Source organism: Paroedura picta, chromosome 17 (genome assembly GCF_049243985.1).
Source record: "Paroedura picta isolate Pp20150507F chromosome 17, Ppicta_v3.0, whole genome shotgun sequence".
Taxonomy (NCBI): Eukaryota; Metazoa; Chordata; class Lepidosauria; order Squamata; family Gekkonidae; genus Paroedura; species Paroedura picta.
The window spans coordinates 18,005,622-18,026,192 of NC_135385.1; the positions used below are offsets into that span (position 1 = coordinate 18,005,622).

Consider the following 20,571-nt stretch of genomic DNA (forward strand, 5'->3'; position numbering starts at 1 on the left):
ATCTTTTTAAATGAAACCACCTTTAATAGCTCAATGAGATACGGACGAGCGCCGCTTTTCATCCGGTTACAGTTTTGCGTGTCCCAAATTAGTAATTAATGGGTTTTAATTTTGGTTTATAGCGGTGCTGACACAGTACCTGGTGTGCTTCCGAAGCATACTTGAGTCCACTCCCCAACCCCCCGTCAGCAATCTTACTTTATTAGGAGAAACATTATATTAAAAGTAGAGAACCAGTGTGGCACCGTCGATTAAAAAGGAATGCTTGGAAATTAAAATTGTGCAGTCCTAGACGTTGACAACATAAAAGGTGCGACTGGCTTTAGAGCTGTGTTAGTGGCCACATTAGACAGGCTACCTGCAAACCTTGATTTGGCATCCTGCATATCACCTGTAAACGTGTACAGTCGATCCACTCCTCCACCTTCTGATCCTCACAGCACTTTTTCCTGTCCTCACTCTCTATCTCCGAATGGCTTTATTCTTTTCTCTCTCACCCGCCTCCTGCCAGTCCCTCCTGGTAGCTGAAGGAGTGTTGCCTTCTTTAGATTCTGATGTAAATCACGAACACAGAACTAATGTTAGTCCATCTTCTAACAATTTGGAGAAATACATTTCACTATTAAAGAATCTTGTTAATGCGGAAACACATCTACTGCCGCGCTCCCTGAAATGGAAATGACTACAGATGTGAGGTCCATTTGTTCCTTGCCAGAGAGCACACGAGTAGACAGAAAGGAAGACAGGTGGCATCAGCTGGCCCAGTCCAGCACTGAGTCCTTCTTGGCGCACTGCCACCCGTGTTCTGAACCCGGCCCCACAGTCCTTCCAAAATCAGTTTGTTGCAGATTGTGTGTTTCCACATAATCTGCAACAATCTGATTCTCAGAATTATTTTTTTCTCAGAGCCAGACCCTTAGGGCCAAACAGACTGATTCACAAGCAAGCCTACAGCAATACATTTCCCTTGTCACTAACGCCGCATGAAAAGATTTGGTTGTGAAGTCCCCCGGGGTTGTTACTTACTTACTTAAATTATACATACTACACCATTCCCTTTGGCTCAAGGTGGCTTCCAATTCCAAACATTTTAAACACACAGTGCCGTAAAACTCCTGCCCAAGAAACTGCCTGCAGCTTAACCTCATAAAAAGCCCTTGCAATAAAACTGACTTATAGTGCCTTCTAAAAACCGCCATACCTTTTGTTGGCTAGAAGTTGCAATAAAATGATTAACGCAGGAACTACTAAACAAAATACGCAGCCTCTTCCTGGAATCATAGAATCCTAGAGTAGGAAGGGGCCAGACAGGCCATCTAGCCCCACCCCCTGCTCAACGCAGGATCAGCCTCAAGCATCCAGGATAAGGGTCTGTCCAGCTGCTGCTTGAAGATTGCCAGTGATTGGTAAGGAGCTGGTACACTGCAGCGTTCACCAGTTCTAGTCTGCTTCCCACTGATAAATCTCTCTCTCTCTCTTTTGTAGTTTCCTTGTGACTCCTGCTCACATAGAAAGGTACTTTGATAACACTGTCAAAAGAATAAACAAGACCTTTGAATGAAGGAGACCTCGGCTCCTACGTGATGCCCTGTGTCCAGAAGGAGATGGGATTGGATGATACAGGAGAAGAAGAGTGATATTTGAGTGATCTGGCACCATTGCTGGACACTGTAGTTTATCTGTCAGAATTAGTGCTAGCATAGATGTCTGAATATCTGACTTCAGAATCTATCCACAGAAGGAAGGGAGAGTAGTTCCCTAAAAAATGGACTTCTAACTACCATGAATTTCTTTTTGTGGAGTGAATGTCTGGCATGCGGTGAATACGTGCTGTGTTCAAAGTATTCCGGAGAAGTTGTATCCCTTTACTGGATGGGGGTGTACAGTGTAGTGTAGTGATTAGGAGCGGCAGCTTCTAATCTGGCAAGCCAAGTTTGATTCCCCGCTGCTCCTCCACATGCAGCCAGCTGGGTGATCTTGGGTTAGTCACAGCCCTGATACAGCTGTTCTCATAGAGGAGTCTTGTCAGAGCTCTCTTAGCCTCACCACCCACACAGGGTGTCTATTGTGAGGAGAGGAAGGGAAGGCGATTTTAAGTCGCTTTGAGACTCCTTTGGGTAGAGAAAAGCGGCATATAAGAACCAACCCTTCTTCTTCTTTGGGCCCTGTCAGCCTCACCCACCTCACAGGGTGTCTGTTGTGGGGAGGGGAAGGAAAGCCGCTTTGAGACTCCTTCAGCACAGAAAAGCAGCATATAGAAACCAACTCTTCTTCTTAACAGTTCTTGCACTTTGGAAATTTCCCCTTTTCTGTTTCCAGAATTAGAATTGATGTGTGATTTTTCTATATGGCTGCAGATCCAGTCCAAAGCTGCAGATAGACTCTTCTGGCAGCACAGCTGTCTAATAACCAGAGTCACAACAATGGCACCTTCATTGTTTGTGGATTTAGTGTGGGTTAATGGAAGAGGTAATGTTGTGGCTCTCCCGCTAAAAGACTTCAGAAAATTTAGGGCCTCCAGAGCACAAGTTCAAAGGAACTGCAAAGTTGGTCACCTTATCTATAAGTTTCAGAGCCCATGGAGACCTCCTTGATGGAGGTCAGTGGAGATAATGGCCTTTCTTCAGCTACACAATTCGGAAAATTTGAGGGCATGTAAGTCTTCCTAAGACAAATCCGCAATTTCCACAGGGGATAAGAATGACCTGGGAGGGAGGGGGGGAGCTGCAGCAAGAGGAAGAAATTACCGCCCCTTCGTAAGTGCCCTGAAACATTATTTTAATGTGTGAGCATATGTTTTGTAAAGTACAAGAGGTCCCTCTCCCTCTCACACACACTGTTAGGAGTTGCCATCTTGGAATTTTTATGCTAGCATATTGTAGCTAACACATGTGTGTGTGTGTGTGTGTGTGTGTGTGTGTGTGTGTGTGTGTGTGTGCAAACGTGAAGCCATAGCCCACCACTGTGTATAAGACTTTTTCTCAAGCCTCTTAGGGCATCAACTTCTTCAAAGTCGAGCATTTGGCTCGACAGTCCGATGGGCAGTAGGTTCAGGATTGACAAAAGGAAATACTACTTTACGCAGGGAGTGATGAAAATGTAGAACTGGCTGCCAGAGGGTACAGAGACGGCTGCAGGAATAACCATCTTTAAAGGGGATTTGATACATTTACGGAGGATAAGTCTGCCACGGTGACTGAGGGGAACATAAGGACAAAAGAAAGTCCGCATACAAGAATAATTTGTTTTCATAACAATTAAAGTTGTTTACTTGTTATTTGCACAATGAGAGGAGACGAGCCTATTGCCATGAATCCACAAATGCAATTTAGATGTGTGCGTAAAGGCCTCGCATATAGTTTCCATCTGTAAAATATTAGAAGGCTCTACGGAGGCTTTTTAGTATGGAAGCAAAGCTTGGGGGGCAATTTGGAACACCCTAAAGCTGACTGATTCTGCCTAAAGCTACCCAGGAAGGAGCCAGAAAGAGATGCTCCAGGAACTGATATTGTAGGGGGGATTATCTGAACATCAAAAATGCATTAATTGTGCCTGTTCTTTTATGTTAACAAAAGCCTTTTTTCGATGGCTGAAGCTCAGTGCATTGGTAAAAGTAGCTCATGTGTTTCGTAAATATAAGGCCCAACACAGACAGTAGTTAGACAGAGTCTGTGCAAATTGGCAAATTATGGGTGGGATTCCTCAGTATACCCTGCTCCCTACGCAACTGTTCCCCTTGAAAAAGGGAAATTGTGCACAGTGGGAGAGCTCGGTCTGTGCTTGTTCAAGGCAGATGAAGTTATTGCACCTACAACGTTCTGAGTAAAATGGCCCATTATTCTAGCATTATGTCTACACTTCTTATTGAAACTACTTCAGAACTATCATTAGCATCTGAGCAACGCTGGTAATTGTGAACAAAAAATGCCTCCATCAAGTTCCTAATAAACAGGTCTGTTATAAACAAGAAATCTCTTTATTGAAGAAAACGGTGAACAGAAGCAAGCATTTTCCTTGCTGAAACTGATAAGCTATACTACAAACATGCTTTTATACTGCTCTCGTAACCTCTCCCCCCCCCATTTCAAATCTTGGCATGCTCTCAAACATGTCTGGCTCTAAGTTTCCTAGACTCAGATTCCCAGGCAAAGCATGTGATAACTCCCAGATGCTACAGGCATTCCCAAGAGCACCAATCAGTCCAGCAAAATCAGTCTGGCAAAGTCAGAACAATAAAACACCTGCCAGCAGAGGAGTGGTGAAAAACACAGTTAAGACACAGGTAAACAACAGGTTAAACAAACATCACTGAGCCAAAGCATAAAAACGTGGAACAGGTCAAAATTCATGAAACTGGTCAAGATCAAGGAAGCAGGTACACAAGGTCTTGATACTCCTCTTCCAAATGTTTAGATTTGATACTGTTGGCTTGCCCTTTCTTGTGTCTCACTGAAAGGTAAAAAAATCAAGAAGTCAAGGAACAATCCTTCCTGTTCAAACCCCAAACCCTGGAACTATTTATCAACTATTTATGTTGCCCTTTCAACAGGAGCGAGAGGGAAAGATTTTTGGCCGGCTTGCTAAAATAGTAGCAGGGCAGTGGCTTGTGAAGGCTTTCTTGCGAAATCTTGCAGATGCTGAAAGAAAATTGCAACATACAAGTATTTTGTTCCATTTATGTCGGCGTCCGCCATTTTCAACTTCAAGGGAAGCGGAAAATAAATAGACATTTCAAAGAGGTTTGAAGGAAGGCCTTTCCTTACACAGGTTGCGTCGGGCTGGAAAGGTAATCCATTGGACCTGACGGCAGAGGAAGAGACTGTGCGGGGGGAAAAGAAAGGCAGAGAAAAGAGGAAACGTCTGAGCTCAACCTTTTGCCAGCACGAGTTTGGAGGGTGAACGCTGGAGGACCATACTGTGAACACCTATTTCCCCCCCTTAAAAAGTAGACCCATTGAACTTATGGGAGATGGACAAGATGGGTGCGGGACCCTTGTCTGAAATGCCCTGGCTGTGAGGGGAAGTGGGCACATTATGCAATTAAATATTGTGCTAATCTTGCAGAGGAGCTTGGGGAAAGCGCGGAGGGCTGAAGCATCTCTCTTCAATTCATCTCTTTCTCCCACCTTAAAGGCCCTTCCCAGCCTCTAACAGGCACAAAGCCGGCTTGCCCAATGTCTGCAGGTCGTGTTGTTTATCGCCTCAGGTGAGAGAATTTCTCTTCAGCCCACCGTTGTCTGGCCCTGCGGGGTCCCCCTGCAGAAAGCTGAGGGGGTCCCAAAAGGGCTCCTTGTTATCTCTTCAGCAATACGCTGGAACTGTTCGGCTGTGCAGTGTAGCAAGTGTCTCTCCTCTGCAGCCAATGGGAACAGCATCCTGCCCTCCTCCAAGTGACAACCTTTCAAATACTTAAAGAGGGCTATCATGTCCCCTCTCAACCTCCTTTTCTCCAGGCTGAACATTCCCAAGTCCCTCAACCTATCTTCATAGGGCTTGGTCCCTTGGCCCCAGATCATCTTCGTCGCTCTCCTCTGTACCCTTTCAATTTTATCTACGTCCTTCTTGAAGTGAGGCCTCCAGAACTGCACACAGTATTCCAGGTGTGGACTGACCAGTGCCGTATACAATGGGACTATGATATCTTGTGATTATGATGTGAGCCCTAAGCATCCTAAAGCATCCAAGGAGATGCGTCAAACCTCTTCCTGAATTCCCCGTCTGTTTGTTTACTTCATTTCTCCCCAGTGGAATCCCAAAGCCCCTTACAGGGTCCTCCTTGCCTCCATTTTGTCCTCGCCACAAAGGTGTGAAGTAGGTGAGGCTGAGATGGTGGGACTGGCCCAAGCCCACCCAGCAAACCTCCGGGGCCGAGTGGGGCTTCAAACCTGGGTTTCCCAGAACCTGCTCTAACCCCACCATTGCACTGGCTCTTGGAATATATCTGTGCTGGATAGGGATGGGCCCAAACTGAACTGCGAAGCAAAAGTCGCCATGGATTTGTGTGGTGGTTTGTGAATTTTTGTTTGCGGCTTGTGGAGAGAGGCTTGTGAGGGTCTACCACCATCATGAACTTCTTCAGCCGTTCGTGCTGATTTGTGGAGGGAGCAGAAAGGAAGGGTTTAAAAGAGCTCCTGGTCCCCTCCTTTCCATTCTATGACAAACCCACAAAAACAGCTGAGCGACGGGGAGGCGTTTCAGCTGTTTTGTGCAGTCCCTTCAGATGGGGCTGGAGAAGGGAGCTCAATTCAGTCTCCCCAGCTGGCAGAAAGGAAGGAAGGGGTGAATGGCCTCCCAGAGGACAAACTGCAAAAAGCCACAGACAGCAGAAGTGGAGTGCCCCCCAAGGGCACTTCATCTTCCCTGGCCGGCAGAAAGGAGGGGATGCAGTGCCTCCCAGGGGCATCTCCCCTTCTAGGGAGCCCTTCATCCCGTCCTTTCTGCTGGCCAGGGAAGGTCAGTGGGGCCATGAAATGTAGTTTCAAGGCTGTCATTAGTGCTTGGCTAAAATTTGAGAATTTAAGACAATTAAGTCATCTCTGTTCATGAAATCCTGGCTGGCTGGGGCTCGTGGGAATTGTAGTCCACGGACACCTGGAGAGGCCCAGTTTGGCCACCGTGTTGGAGTCTTAAAACGGGAGTTTTATACTAGCAGACAGGAAGCAAAGCAGCTGGAAGGAGGAGGTGGATGGGGAACCTTGAGCGAATGAGAAGCCAGACAGGACAGAGCTTGATCTCCCCAATTCCTTTCCCACGAACACCAGGGCTGGTGTTTCCGATGTCCTGTCCTACCAGCCAGACGCCCAGATTCCAGGTTCGTCCCCCAGCATCTCCTGTCCAAAGAGCTCCAGCAGCAGAGGGGAGGTCTCTCTGGCAGAGACCTTGCAGGGGGCCTGCCGGTTTCAAGTAGGCAGATGCTAAATGTCTCCTGGCTGTCACCGAGAATGGGCACCAAACGGCTTCCCTTTTTTTCTGCTCGATGCAGGATCAAGGAATCCTAGAGGAGGGAAGGGGCCATACTTGAGGATCAGCCTCAAGTATCCCAGATACCGTAATCCTCTCAGATTTGTTTTTTTCCTACATGGGAAGGGGGTTGAGAAGTCAGAAGAAACCTTGACACATTTCCGGATGGAATTTCCCCTGGTCCAGATCTCAGCTTCAGATTGATTCTCCGGGGGGGGGGGAGGATGCAGAGAAAGAGGGGGAAATATTCATCTCCACGTGTCCAGCAATCCAAAGGACGCACTGCGCGGAGCAGGGAATGCGACTGAAAGCTGATCCCTTTTCCGTTCCCAAGTAAATAAGTTCAGACTGTGAGTCGAGCTTCACAACAGATTGTCCCTGGCTTCTTGGACGTGTGTGAGGTTCAGAATGGGGGGGGGGGGGAAGGCCGCCCATAAAGCGCGTCCCTTTTTCTCCCGTTATGTAACTTCCCTAGCTGCAGGTACCATGTCTCTTTGTTATATTTAATTATAGCTCTGAATCATATTTTACACAACCTTGGAAATGGCGTTTGTCACCGGGGCCCCTTCGTTCGCCATCTCCTTTTATATACCTTAAGGGATTTGCATGTGGGCTTGCTTGCTTTAAAAGAAAAAGACATTTTTTAAAAAAAGAAAGACAAATGAAATATGCATTGGGTGTGGGTGGTTAAAAGACCTTCCCCTGCCTTCCTTCTTCTGCCAGGAGAGAGCCTTGGAGAACGGCGTGGATCGATCCTTGCTGATTCTCTCTCGTTCGCTGTCCTTATTAGGATCCAAATGCTAATTCTGCCCATGGGAAAAGGGATTTTTTCCTCAGGCCACACAAGTGGCAAAAATAATGTCAGGTGCTTAAGCTTAGCCCCCCTTCCATATTTCTTTTTTTTGGGGGGGGTTGGGGAGGAACCTGGAGTAAATGAATTAACAGGTGAAACCTTTCCAAGGCTAGGAAACCGTCAGGAGTGAAATGAAGGAGGAAACCAAACAGCTTGCTTGTGAACGGGACGTGTGATGTCCACAGAGCCAGAGTTATGCACGAACTAAATAATGGTTTCAGGTTATGAGGACCCCTGAATACAACCCCCCCCCTCCCACACACACACATACATGTTACCAATCTTACTTGTGGAGCCAGGCATACTTTAAGGACTTAAGGGCCCATTCAAGAGCTGTTAAAGGGCCTGCTTTAAAGGCCCGTAGCACCAGCACCAGCAGAGCACAACTGGCTTTGTTGTTTATGCGGCATAGCAGAGCACCCTTCATGGAATCCTAGAGTTGGAAGGGACCTCCTGGGTCATCTAGTCCAACCCCCTGCTCAGGCAGTGGCCTTCGTTTGCAGGGGATCTGAGCTGGCTGGGACCCCCAGGGTCATCTAGTCCAACCCCTCTGCTGCCCAGTTTGCAGTCAGGAGGAGAAATGCAGGCCTCCCTCGTCCCCCGAGCGAAGTTCTGGAGGGCGTCACCCCAAGGGCCAGACATGACCTGGTGCTTGCACAGGGGATACCTTTACCTTTAAGGGGGTGGTCAGAAGGGAATTAGGGTCTGGGCATGAAATTGGGGTCACCATGGGTGGGCAGGGAGTTGTGAGTTTCCTGCGTTCTGCAGGGGGTGGGACTAGATGACCCTGGAGGTACCTCCCAACTCCGTGGTTCTACCATCCCTGAAACGCTGTGATTTTCAGCCGTTTCTTTGTCCCGCTCTGCCTTTTTAGCCTTCCAAGAGCTTAACAGAAGCGTTTCCAAAAAGGGCCGACCGGCTTTCCTGTTCTCACCTTGTTGTTATAATAATTTTGTATTGTTTTTTGGGGGTTTGGAACTAGGGTCGCTGTATGTGGGCAGGGAGTGGTGAATGCCTTGCTTTCTGCAGGGGGTTGGACTAGATGACCCTGGAGGTCCCTTCCCACTCCAGGATTCTACGATTCTTCAGCCAAGAAGGCCAAAAACCACACTCTATATGTCAGGTTAAACAATTTATACACCCTCTTCCTCCTAAACCCCCTTCCCCGGGATGCAGCCTGTAAATCTCCAGGGATTTCCCTGAAAATTGACAAGGCCTAGAAGAAAACACAAAGATGTTTTATAATAAGAACAAAACTTTATAATAAAAGAACTATTTACAAAATTTACAAGTGGCCAAGAGCCGCCGGAGGCCCCTCCGCAGCCGGCGGCGTAGCCCCACCCAGCACCCCTGGGCCGCTTGCGGGGCGGCCCAGGCAATGCGGGGTGGGGCTGGTGGAGGGCCGGCTGCAGAGGGCTCCGGGCTCAGGATTATTTCCTCTAATTCTTCTTCCTCTTCCTCTTCTTTCTCCTCCTCCTCTTCTTTCTCCTCCTCCTCCTCTTCTTCTTCCTCCTTCTCTTTTTCCTCCTCCTGTCCAAGCTCCTCGGACTGTGCCTGCGGGCAAAAGAGAGGGGCACCAATCAGCCTGTGATAAAGGCCAGAGAGGGGGATTCAGGGAGGGGGCCTCACGGGCAGGACGGGGGTCCGGGGGCTGAGCTGGACTTACCACAGACGTTACATCTTCAGAGGACCCAGTGGATCCGTCTCCAGAGGCCCAGCTGGAGACGAACCCACTGGGAGTTGATGCCCGCTCCAGCGAATAGTCACTATCCTGTTGGAAAGGAGAGAAGAAAAAAAGCGTTAGACATTGTCCCTCTGACCCGTCAACCCCACTGTGCTGCCCAACATAAACCCCCTGGAAGACTTACCATACTCCAACTTTCTTCCTCAATGTCCTCAAGGACCTGCAGGAAGAAAAGGGGATTGGTGAATTTCCTGCCTGGGGGCAGCCTGAGGGCAAGATGCCAGGGAGGGAGGACAGGCACGGCTTCCCCTCCCCTCCCCTCCGCTGCCCTGCCTGCCCAGCCCCTTCCTGGCACCAAACGGCCCTTTCTATTCCCCCCTCCCCCCACCCCTCTCAACTATAAGCATTAATTTAAGGTCCTACTTACAAGATCGGCTGCCATCTTGATAATCTTGGCATCAAATGACGGTTGGGCCCTGGGCGCCCAATGGAAAGCCCCGTTCTGAGCCCGCATCACAATGGGTCCTGGAGCTTTCCTCTGCCGGAGAATCCGTCCCTCGGGGGGGGGGGGGTCGCTCTGGTGACCCCAGAAGAGAAGGTGGGGGCCGAGTCAGGAAGGGACGCCAACAGCTTCAGAATGCAATGCCAGGACTCAAATATAATGTTTGTGCCCCAGTTAAAGAAGGCCAATCAAGTCTCGGGCTGTATCTACAGAGGCATCTCATCAGAATCGCAACAGGTCATGGTCCCCCTGCATGTCGCATTGGGCAGACCCTCCTGGAGTCCTGGTGCAGTTCCGGAGGCCTCCCTTCAACAAGGATGTGGTCAAAACTGAGAAGGTGCAGAAGACAGAGATGAGGAGAAGCTGAGGGGAATCAGAGTCTAGTAGCACCTTTAAGACCAACAAAGATTTATCCAAGGCGTGAGCTTTCGAGTGCAAGTACTCTTCCTCAGACTATTTCAAGTGCTTGCACTCGATTTTATTGTGCTACATCAGACCAACACGGCTACCCATTTGAATCTGGACTTGGGAACGTTCAGCCTGGAGAAGAGGAGGTTGAGAGGGGACATGATAGCCCTCTTTAAGTAGTTGAAAGGTTGTCACTTTGAGGAGGGCAGGGAAAGGTTCCTGCTGGCAGCAGAGGAGAGGACCTGCAGGAATGGGTCCCAACCCTATTTCCATCTAGATATCAGGATGGGTGGGTGGAATCCACAGTCAGAGTAGTTCAACAGTGGACTGGGCTGCCTAAGGAGGTGGTGAGCTCCCCCTCACTGGTGGTCTGGAAGCAGAGGCCGGACACTTATCCTGGATGCTTTAGGCTGGTCCTACATTCAAGCAGGGGGTTGGACTAGATGGCCTGGATGGCCCCTTGCAGCCTTGCATGTCCAGTGAAGGCACTGCCAATCAGGAACTAGTTTGAGATGTTGATTCACCTGAACTAGGTGGGCATCACTATGCTCGAAATCCATGCACCTCCCACGTCTTTTCCTGAGCCATACGTGTTCGTATCTTTATTTAGAAGGGGGTTCCTTTTTCTTTCTTTTTTTAAGTATGAAATCAAATAGGTCAAAAGCTTCTCATCAGGATTAATAGAGGAGGGTCGTTTGAATTGTTAGAAGCAGGAAGTACAACTTTCGCTCGAGAGCTGACAAAAATACGTCCTTTGGTTTCTGATTAGAACATCTGCATGACGTGTCCTCCGTCTTTGATTTTGATGTCTCCGTCAGACCGACCTCATTCTGACTGAGCTGTAATAATCTTTTAGAGTTCTTTCATCCCCCGTGAAAGGCAGCAGCAACTGGTCGAGCCTTCTGCTCTGTACAGGGCTGGAAAGCACAGAGTGCCGTTCCCCGAAGGAGCAAAGGAACGGAGGGATCGGGGTGCGGGAACTGTAACTTCCACGGAAGAGAATCCGTGGGACCAACAGCGTGGATTGAAAGGGTACAGAGGAGAGCGACGAGGATGATCTGGGGCCAAGGGGCCAAGCCCTATGAAGATAGGTTGAGGGACTTGGGAATGTTCAGCCTGGAGAAGAGGAGGTTGAGAGGGGACATGATAGCCCTCTTTAAGTATTTGAAAGTTTGTCACGTGGAGGATGGCAGGATGCTGTTTCCGCTGGCTGCAGAGGAGAGGACACGCAGTAATGGGTTTAAACTTCAAGTACAACGATATAGGCTAGATATCAGGAAAAGAAATTTCACAGTCAGAGTAGTTCAGCAGTGGAATAGGCTGCCTAAGGAAGTGGCGAGCTCCCCCTCACTGGCAGTCTTCAAGCAAAGGTTGGAGACACACTTTTCTTGGATGCTTTAGGATGCTTAGGGCTGGTCCTGCATTGAGCAGGGGGTTGGACTAGATGGCCTCTATGGCCCCTTCCAACTCTATGATTCTAGGATTCTATGATTGCTAGTGGTGGAGTGAATCCTGGGGAAATGATCACTCCTTGCAATAGACAGGGCCCTCCTGGAGCATCATCATCATCATCAATATTAATATTATTAATAATAATAATGATGATGATAATTTTTATTCGTTGATGTAAGCTGCCCCAAGAATGTTCGTAGAGGAGCAGCATATGAATGAATGAATGAGAATGAATGAATGAATGAATGAATGGATGGAGGGATGGATGGATGGATAGAAGAATGAATGAATGAATGAATGAATGAATGAATGAATGAATGAATGAATGAATGAATGAATGAATGAATGAGTGAGTGGGTGGGTGGGTGGGTGGGTGGGTGGGTGGATGAATTAACGAATTAAGATTATTCCCCCAAAGGCTCAGGGTGAGTTGCAACTCTCATATGAAGAACAAAAACCACATAATTTATATACCCGTTTTAAAATCCAGCCATTCTAACCTCTCTGGTGAGAGAGGTTTATATGCTTTTAAGTTTGGTGATCAACTTTGGCAGGAAAGGACAGAATTGCAGCAGAAGAATTCTAAAATTCTAAAAGTGGAGACCGAATTTGGCAAATCTCTAGATGCCCATCTCTTGTTTACAAGCCCCCGATCACTGGGAACACACAAGCGTGTTTGCAGTTAGTTCTAGCTTTGGCCACTGCTGGGTGACAAAGTATGAATTCAAAGGGTTTAGCCCTGCGGCCTAACTTTTGAGAGGGGACCAGCAAAAGCATCGGTGTATCTGGGCCAGTAGAGGAGTGAATCTCCTTGTGTGGCCCAGTTGTACGGTGCTTGAGGCAAGGAATGCAGCATGCAGTGATAGCAGCCTGAGACATCCCTTCATTTTGTTTGTTTTATTTCATTTATTTATGATGTGATTGATATCCCGCCACTCCCATCCCAGTGGCTCGTGGCGGGCCACAAAGTCCTCAGTAATAACCCACTAGCCTCCATTAGAAGGACATTCCAAATACCATAAACACTGTAAGGGCTGCCAGAGCTAAATTGCATATGGTATATAATAATGCAACTGCAATATTAAAATGTTACGGCAGTGCTGTGGATCAGTGGGATCAGGCCCTGTGTGTGCGCGGGATTGCAATACTTCTGAGAGCCAGTTTGGAGTAGTGGTTAGGAGTGCAGACTTCTATTCTGGCGAGCTGGGTTTGATTTCCTGCTCCCCCACATGCAGCCAGCTGGGTGACCTTGGGCTCGCCACAGCACTGATAAAACTGTTCTGACTGGGCAGGAATATCAGGGCTCTCTCAGCCTCACCCACCTCACAGGGTGTCTGTTGTGGGGAGAGGAAAGGGAAGGTGACTGTAAGCCACTTTGAGACTCCTTCGGGTAGGGAAAAGCGGCATCTAAGAACCAACCCTTCTTCTTCAGTAATATCAGGGCTCTCTCAGCCTCTCCTCCTTTACAGGGTGTCTGTTGTGGGGAGAAGAAAGGGAAGGCGACTGTAAGCCGCTTCGAGCCTCCTTCGGGGAGAGAAAAGTGGCATATAAGAACCAACTCTTCTTCTTCTTCTGATCCATCAAAATGAGCCCTGAGACCCACCGAAAAGACCTGGCTTTCCCAGTGATTTCCAAGCTTTATCGGATTTGAACCCATCTCTTTTAAATGGAAATTCTGGGCCTTCTGGGTTTACAAAAGCAATTCCTATATCATCAGGTAAAATATTTAAAGGTTTTGCCATTTCCCCCCCTGTGGAAGGGTAGGGGAACGTTGAGCAAACGCGTTCCTATTAAACAAAATGGGCTTTAGGTTATTGATCTTTGCAGCCCGTGTTTAATGCGGGATCATCCGAGGAATGTATAGAGATTACGCTTAATCTGTGTGGCTTTTAACCTTCTTGGCAGCCATTGGAATAATGCAAATAATATAGACTTTAGGATAATGCTTTGTTCAAAAGCACACAAGGGGATTCCAGAGTGAATGGGGTGGGGCTGTCTATTGAGCTAAAGGCCCTGGGTACCTTTTAGGTTTCCTTACTCTAAAATTTCTTCATGGAGACGGTTTGTGATTTGCCAGGGACAAATTCCGGGGAACAGCTCTGGCCCGTGGCAATGGGGACATCACCCATCCATGGGCATATGTGGGAGTGCCGGGGGGCATACACCGTGCCCCTTGGGTCCTGATCCCGAAACTCTATCCATGATATAATCTCGTGTCCGTCTCAGTCTTGAGCTGCATTTGAAAAAAACGTTGTTTTAATTTTATTTGCATTGTTGCAAAGCCGAACGCCCTGTTCTCACGCGGTGCATTTACAAGAAGAAATTTAGCAGTGCAGAAATGAGCTCTGATTGTTAGGCAGATTATTCCCCCCCCCCCCCCTGCACGACGTCTCATGAGAAATGAAGCCCCCCCCAAAGCCCCCACCCTTCCCAGTTTCAAGCAGGGCTGAGCGATCACCCAACCCCAGGCTGCAGAGCAATCCCACTTTTTCAAGATTGTCTGTTTTCTTGTGTTGTCAGCCCCCTTCCCCGCAAGCCTACAGCACTCATCTGTTGTGTTTTCATGAGAAAAACCTGTCACTGTTGTGTTGACATCTTGGGAAGCGTTTTTGGCAAAAAAGAAAAGGAAAGGAAAGAAAAAGAAAGATGAATCTTGCCATCCGTACGAGACGTTAGCCATGACAAATGAAAGGCAAGTGGGTGGAACGCAAGCAACCCAGCTATTCTATGCTGGATCCAAACAAATTTTCAGTGTATGGAAAATGGGGGGTAAAGAGAGGAAGGTGGAAGCATTTCTCTTGTGTGGAATGCTTCTGCGTTGAGCAGGTACCAGTCTGGAAAACGCCATGTGAATAAGCGTTCTTGGGTTCGGGGGAAGAACACAGCCTGTTGACTCCTGTAGTTGCCCCAGCACAAAACTTCTATGATTTTATTTCGAGGAAGATGTGCAGTGCTAGGTTACAAAAAAAAAACTGCACCACCAGAAGAAGTCTGAGGGCCACAAGAGCTAAATGGAACCTCCCCATTCGGGGGCAGTCTATCGGAACCAGAGATGCAAATGAGTGAGGAAGACCAATCCCCTTCTTGCCTTTGATCAGAAGCTGATTGCTCTAGAACTGTGGTTCTCAACCTGGGGGTCGAACAACCCTTTCACAGGGGTCGCGGCAGGTTGGCCGGAGGGGGTGCCGTCCACACAACAGCCTTGCGGGGTAGAGCGAGGTAGAGCGTTCGTCTGTCTGGAGCCGCGGAAAAGAGCGAGATCGGTATGGTGGGACAAGAGGCAGAGCTGAACTGAGAAACCCTGGAGAAAAAAAAAAACAATTTATATACAATCATGGTCAAGGGATCTTCACGTATTTTGTTCGGTTTTGGTTTGAAGGAAGCCTTGCATAATTTTGTGGCTGGGGGTCACCACAACATGAGGAACTGTATTAAAGGGTCGCGGCATTAGGAAGATTGAGAACCACTGGTCTAGAAGGAGTGAGACATGAATAAAGCGTTTATTGATGCAGTACCTGTCAGAGAAAGTGTGGAACAGTGATCAGAGCCACACTAAGGTGCGGGAGAGAAAGACCCTTTGGGGGAGGTGAGGCGGAGGGTGCATGACTGCCCCACTGTCGTTCAGCAGGCTTCGTGGCAGGATGATTTAGAGTGGCTCTGATCAGCAAACGGCACGTACCCCGACAGGTACTGAATAAAATGAACGCTTTATTCCTGTCTCTCTCTCGTTCTCACGCTCCAGCGGACTCTCCCCACGGACTCTCCGGCACTGTGAAAACTCTTGTCTTCAGGAGCTGTAAGGTACGTGACCACGATATGGTCTTAGGGCTGATTTGAAATTCCTTAGGACGAAAAGCGTCGGGAGAGGCAAGATGTGCCGTCTGCATGATGGAGCCGACTATGAAAAGTGTCCTGCAGGGGGCATCAGAGGAGATGTATATTCGGCATAGACAAGAGAGGGATTTAACGAGGGGATCCAGTAGTAGAACAAGAAGAAGAAGAAGAAGAAGAGTTGGTTCTTATATATTGAGAGAGAGAGAGGAGAAGAAGAAGAAGAAGACGAAGAAGAAGAAGAAGAAGAAGAAGAAGAAGAAGAGTTGGTTCTTATATGCCGCTTTTCCCTACCTGAAGGAGGCTCAAGCGGCTTACAAACCCCATCCTTTTCTCTCCCAGGAGGTGGGTGAGGCTGAGAGAGCCCTGATATCACTGCCCGGTCAGAACAGCTTTATCAGTGCTGTGGGGAGCCCAAGGTCACCCAGCTGGTTGCATGTGGGTGAGTGCAGAATCGAACCCGGCATGCCAGATTAGAAGTCCGCCCTCCTAACCACCACACCAAACTGGGAATCTAGATCTAGGAAAGAGAGAGACAGCTAGAAAATAGCTCCCCAGTGTGCCGTGAAGGAAAATCGTCAAACTGGCCTTTGCCCTCTTGGGCCAGAGCTGTACTTTTGATCACCGCTCGGCTATCATGGTAACAAATGCCTTGGCCAAGGGAGGTCCGTTAGATGAGCCACACGGCTACATGGGAGAGATGAGGCAGAAGGCAGCTTGGATTCGTCACGCTCTCGATGGGGAATTAAATTTTTGATGTCTGGCTCTCGGCCACAGAACAAAGGAGGCTGCACCAAGGGTCAGCAGCACAAGGCGTGGAAAGTTGCAGGTTGCTCTCTTGAATCCATTGTCACTTCCCCAGGAACGCACAATGAACCCTGCCAACGCAGGGCCTCAAGGTTGGTGTGGTGTGAGATGGCCCTATGCCTTTTACGAGATGTCAACAGAGGCTTTCGGTTCACGTTGGGAATAGACGCAAGTTGGGACGGGCAAAGTCCACATTTCCCTGTGAAAATGCCCCGGTTCGTGCAGCTCAAACTGAGGTTCATCAGAGGAGCCTCCCCCAAACATTTCTTAGATGCATAGAATCCTAGAGGTGGAAGGGACCTCCAGGGTCATCTAGTCCAACCCCCGCACAATGAAAGAAGTCACAACTACCTGACCACCCACGGTGACCTCAATTTCATGCCCAAGTGTTCCCCACCTACCCAAAATCTCCACAATCCAGTCTGGCCTGGAGGAAATTCACCTATTTATTTCATGGACCTTTGTCCAGTTTAGTTTGGGTTTTAAACTACAAGTAAAGCGATATAGGCTACTTTTCACAGTCAGAGTCGTTCAGCAGTGGAATAGGCTGCCTAAGGAGGTGGTGAGCTCCCCCTCACTGGCAGTCTTCAAGCAGAGGCTGGATACACACTTTTCTTGGATGCTTTAGGATGCTTAGGGCTGATCCTGCGTTGAGCAGGGGGTTGGACTAGATGGCCTGTATGGCCCCTTCCAACTCTATGATTCTATGATTCGGCTGGCAGCCATTTTAGGCTGGCAGCAGACAAGTTCGTGTGCCCCACTGTCAGACTGAAATAGCCGCAAGCCATTTCAGTGACTGGTTTGGCTCCCTCCTGCTTGGAAGCTTATAGCCCTGTTTCGGTCAGCGCCTCTCACCGTCCGGTGCCACCTTGGGGTGCTGGAAGCCGGATCAGCCTGACCCAGCAGGTGTTTGTTATTTCATGTATTTTGGAATTTACCTTCACCCAAGTTCCCAGGCATAGCCAGGTCAGCAGACGTGGATTCTTTCCAAAGAATTGGGGGGGGGGGAGCATCATCTGGGCATGAAATTGGGGTCCTTGTGGGTAGGCAGGTAGTTGTGAGTTCCTGCCTTCAGCAGGGGGTTGGACTAGATGACCCTGGAGGTCCCTTCCGACTCCAGGATTCTATGATTCTAACGGCATGGCCTGGGTGTGCTTACCTTTGAGTACAGGACAAGAATGATGAGTCGTTGTTTTCTTTTCTGTCTTATCTCCTTCTCGACGAATCGGCCTCTCTTTTCCTTTTTGTCGAAGCCGAAGTGCGGAGAAACGTAAACTCGGTGGGGAAAGCAAAACCCCCGAACAAGCAAGCAGCTTCAAAACAAAACAAAACAAAAAAACAGGGCCATTTCCCCAGCTAGAAAGCCTCCGCCAGTCCTTGCATCCTGTCATGTTCAGTGATGAAATATTTCTGAATAGCCTCACGCTCAGTGTGTTCTGGCGCTCGGCCCCATAGCCCCGTGGGAAGTGGGGGATCATTGTGCCTCCGGTGATGCTAGAAAGCCAGAAAGCACAAGGAGCTCAGGAACGGCTGTGAAGCACACCTGTCGGGACGTCTTATTGTTCACAGGAAAGGGAAGCTGCTTTTGCAGGAAAAGAGAGGAAGAATCCGTGGGGTAAAATCGGTCCAAGGTACAAGATCTTGGGAAACAGACTAGATAAAGATCTGTGTTTCCGTGAAACATCCCTGTCTGGGAAATTAAAGAAGCGACAGGAGTAGGATTTGAGGTAAATATAAAGAACAGCATTCAGAGAGGATTCTGTGCGTCTTTCTACCATGTACGTTTTTATTTTAACCATATAGCAGGTGAGGAATGACCTTGGCTGCCAAGAGCTTTAGAGCAGGGTCAACTAGAAACCCTCCCCTGGTGTAATAAAATCTCAGAATGGCTCCAAGGATTGTTAGACCAGAGGCCTTTATAGTAGCAAGGTGGGCATTCCAGTTTAGGGTCTCACCGTAAGTGATTCCAAGATATTTAAATGTACTGCACTGTTCTATAGGAATATTGTGTCTACTTCGAATAAATTTCTTAGGTCTTTCCCCCAAAACCATAACTTTTGTTTTTGTGTAGTTGATGGAAAGGGACTCTTCCTTACAATAAGTACCCAAGTTGTGAAGTAGCTTTAAGTAACATATTGTTTTAATTGTGTTTTGTAATGGCCTTTGGCTATAAATTTTTCACAGTCAGAGTAGTTCAGCAGTGGAATAGGCTGCCTAAGGAGGTGGTGAGCTCCCCCTCACTGGCAGTCTTCAAGCAAAGGTTGGATGCACACTTTTCTTGGATGCTTTAGGGTGCTTTGGGCTGATCCTGCATTGAGCAGGGGGTTGGACTAGATGGCCTGTGTGGCCCCTTCCAACTCTATGATTCTATGACTAGATGGCCTGTATGGCCCCTTCCAACTCTATGATTCTATGACTAGATGGCCTGTATGGCCCCTTCCAACTCTATGATTCTATGACTAGATGGCCTGTATGGCCCCTTCCAACTCTATGATTCTATGACTAGATGGCCTGTATGGCCCCTTCCAACTCTATGATTCTATGACTAGATGGCCTGTATGGCCCCTTCCAACTCTATGATTCTATGACTAGATGGCCTGTATGGCCCCTTCCAACTCTATGATTCTATGATTCTATGATTCGATGATTCTATGATTCTATATACAATAAATGTGATCGCGTCGTATTTTAACCGAAGGGTTGGTAGGGATTGCTTGACCCTTTCCTCTTGGATCCTCATCACCCCCCACTCTTCTGTGGGAAAATGCAGGCTCACCGCATCTTTGAACGAGGAGAATTTCGGAGGGGCGAAAAGTCCTCTGGAGAAAGGAATTTACGAATGTCAAGGGGTCATTGATATTGCTTCTCTTCTTTGTGTCTCTTCGCAAAGGAAATTCAAAGTCTCCCCTGTCCTCCTCCTGTGTTATATGTCCTCAGACTACCCTAAGTCAAGCAGTCCCACGTAGTTCCGTGTGCCTTGAGTCGAACCCGGTTCTTTTTTCAGATTCTCATGGCGTTGTCCTCAAACAAAACCAACCTAGAAGCCAAACGCACCCTGTTTGGGAATGCACAGCTTTTTGTCATGCGGGCGTTGTAATGCGGGCGTTGTAATGTGGGCGAAGCCGTTTCCTTGCAATGAGCGGGGGATCTCTGTGCGAGTCAAAGGAAATGTCATTAAACGTCCCCGCTGAGAAACGAAACGTATCGGCAAGATGCAATCGATACCTATCACCGTCGCCTGCTAGGGAAGAGTTAGAAGGTGGATGCTCGCGTTCTGCCGTTTTCCACCGGGCTGCAGAGGGCCAGCTGGGATGATGGACTTGGTGCATGGAGAAGAGGAACGGCGAGGATGGGGTGTGATCTGTGCTATTAAAGGGCACGCTGCCAAGTCAGACGACGTTTCTCAGGATGGCCTCCTGGGAGCTCTCTCTTGGCCTTGGGTGGCCTTGGGGTCCTGCTAACTCTCCGCCTGGCCCACCTCACAGGGTGGCTGTGGTGGGCCAACCACGGAGGGGAGAGCAGCTTTCAGCCTCTTTGGATGCTACTCTGGAGGAAGGTAAGATTTAGACCAGGGGTAGTCAAACTGCGGCCCTCCAGATGTCCATGGACTACAATTCCCATGAGCCTTTGCCAGCGTTCGCTGGCAGGGGCTCATGGGAATTGTAGTCCATGGACATCTGGAGGGCCGCACTTTGACTACCCCAGGTCCAGAGGCCCAGAGAGGGGTTATGGGGGGAGACGGAGGGCTTTGGGGATTTTAAAAAGAAATTGCAGAGTGATCGAAATGAGGGCCTGTCAATCAAAGCGGCCGGACAGGGACTTCTCCTGGGTGCTTGAGGCTGATCCTGCGTTGAGCAGGGGGTGAGACTAGATGGCCTGGAGGGCCCCTTCTGTGGTTATTCTAAACATTTAGAAAATTGGAAAATTATTCTAAACATTTAGTCATTACTGGGGGGGGGGGGCGGAGGAGACAGGCATTCCAGGAAGCCTTTAATACACTCGTGTTTGTATCCTGCCTTTTAATCAGGAAAGCTCCAATAACTTGCCTTCCTTCAGAAAGCAATAAAACTGTCA

The 20,571-nt window shown here is 48.5% G+C and overlaps 2 protein-coding genes across 3 annotated transcripts in view; one reads left to right on the forward strand and one right to left on the reverse strand.

Moving 5' to 3' along the window:
• SNX29 (sorting nexin 29) overlaps positions 1 to 20,571 on the forward strand; it is a 154,446-nt gene that overhangs the window by 124,088 nt on the left and 9,787 nt on the right. The gene's annotated exons all lie outside the window — the stretch shown is intronic.
• Positions 9,057 to 19,278, reverse strand: LOC143827251 (uncharacterized). The gene is made up of 4 exons (XM_077316701.1): positions 19,274 to 19,278; positions 9,682 to 9,763; positions 9,480 to 9,584; positions 9,057 to 9,367 (listed from the first exon to the last, which is right to left on the reverse strand). The coding sequence occupies exons 1-4, from the start codon at positions 19,276 to 19,278 to the stop codon at positions 9,086 to 9,088; spliced, it is 474 nt and encodes a 157-aa protein (XP_077172816.1). The 3' UTR covers positions 9,057 to 9,085.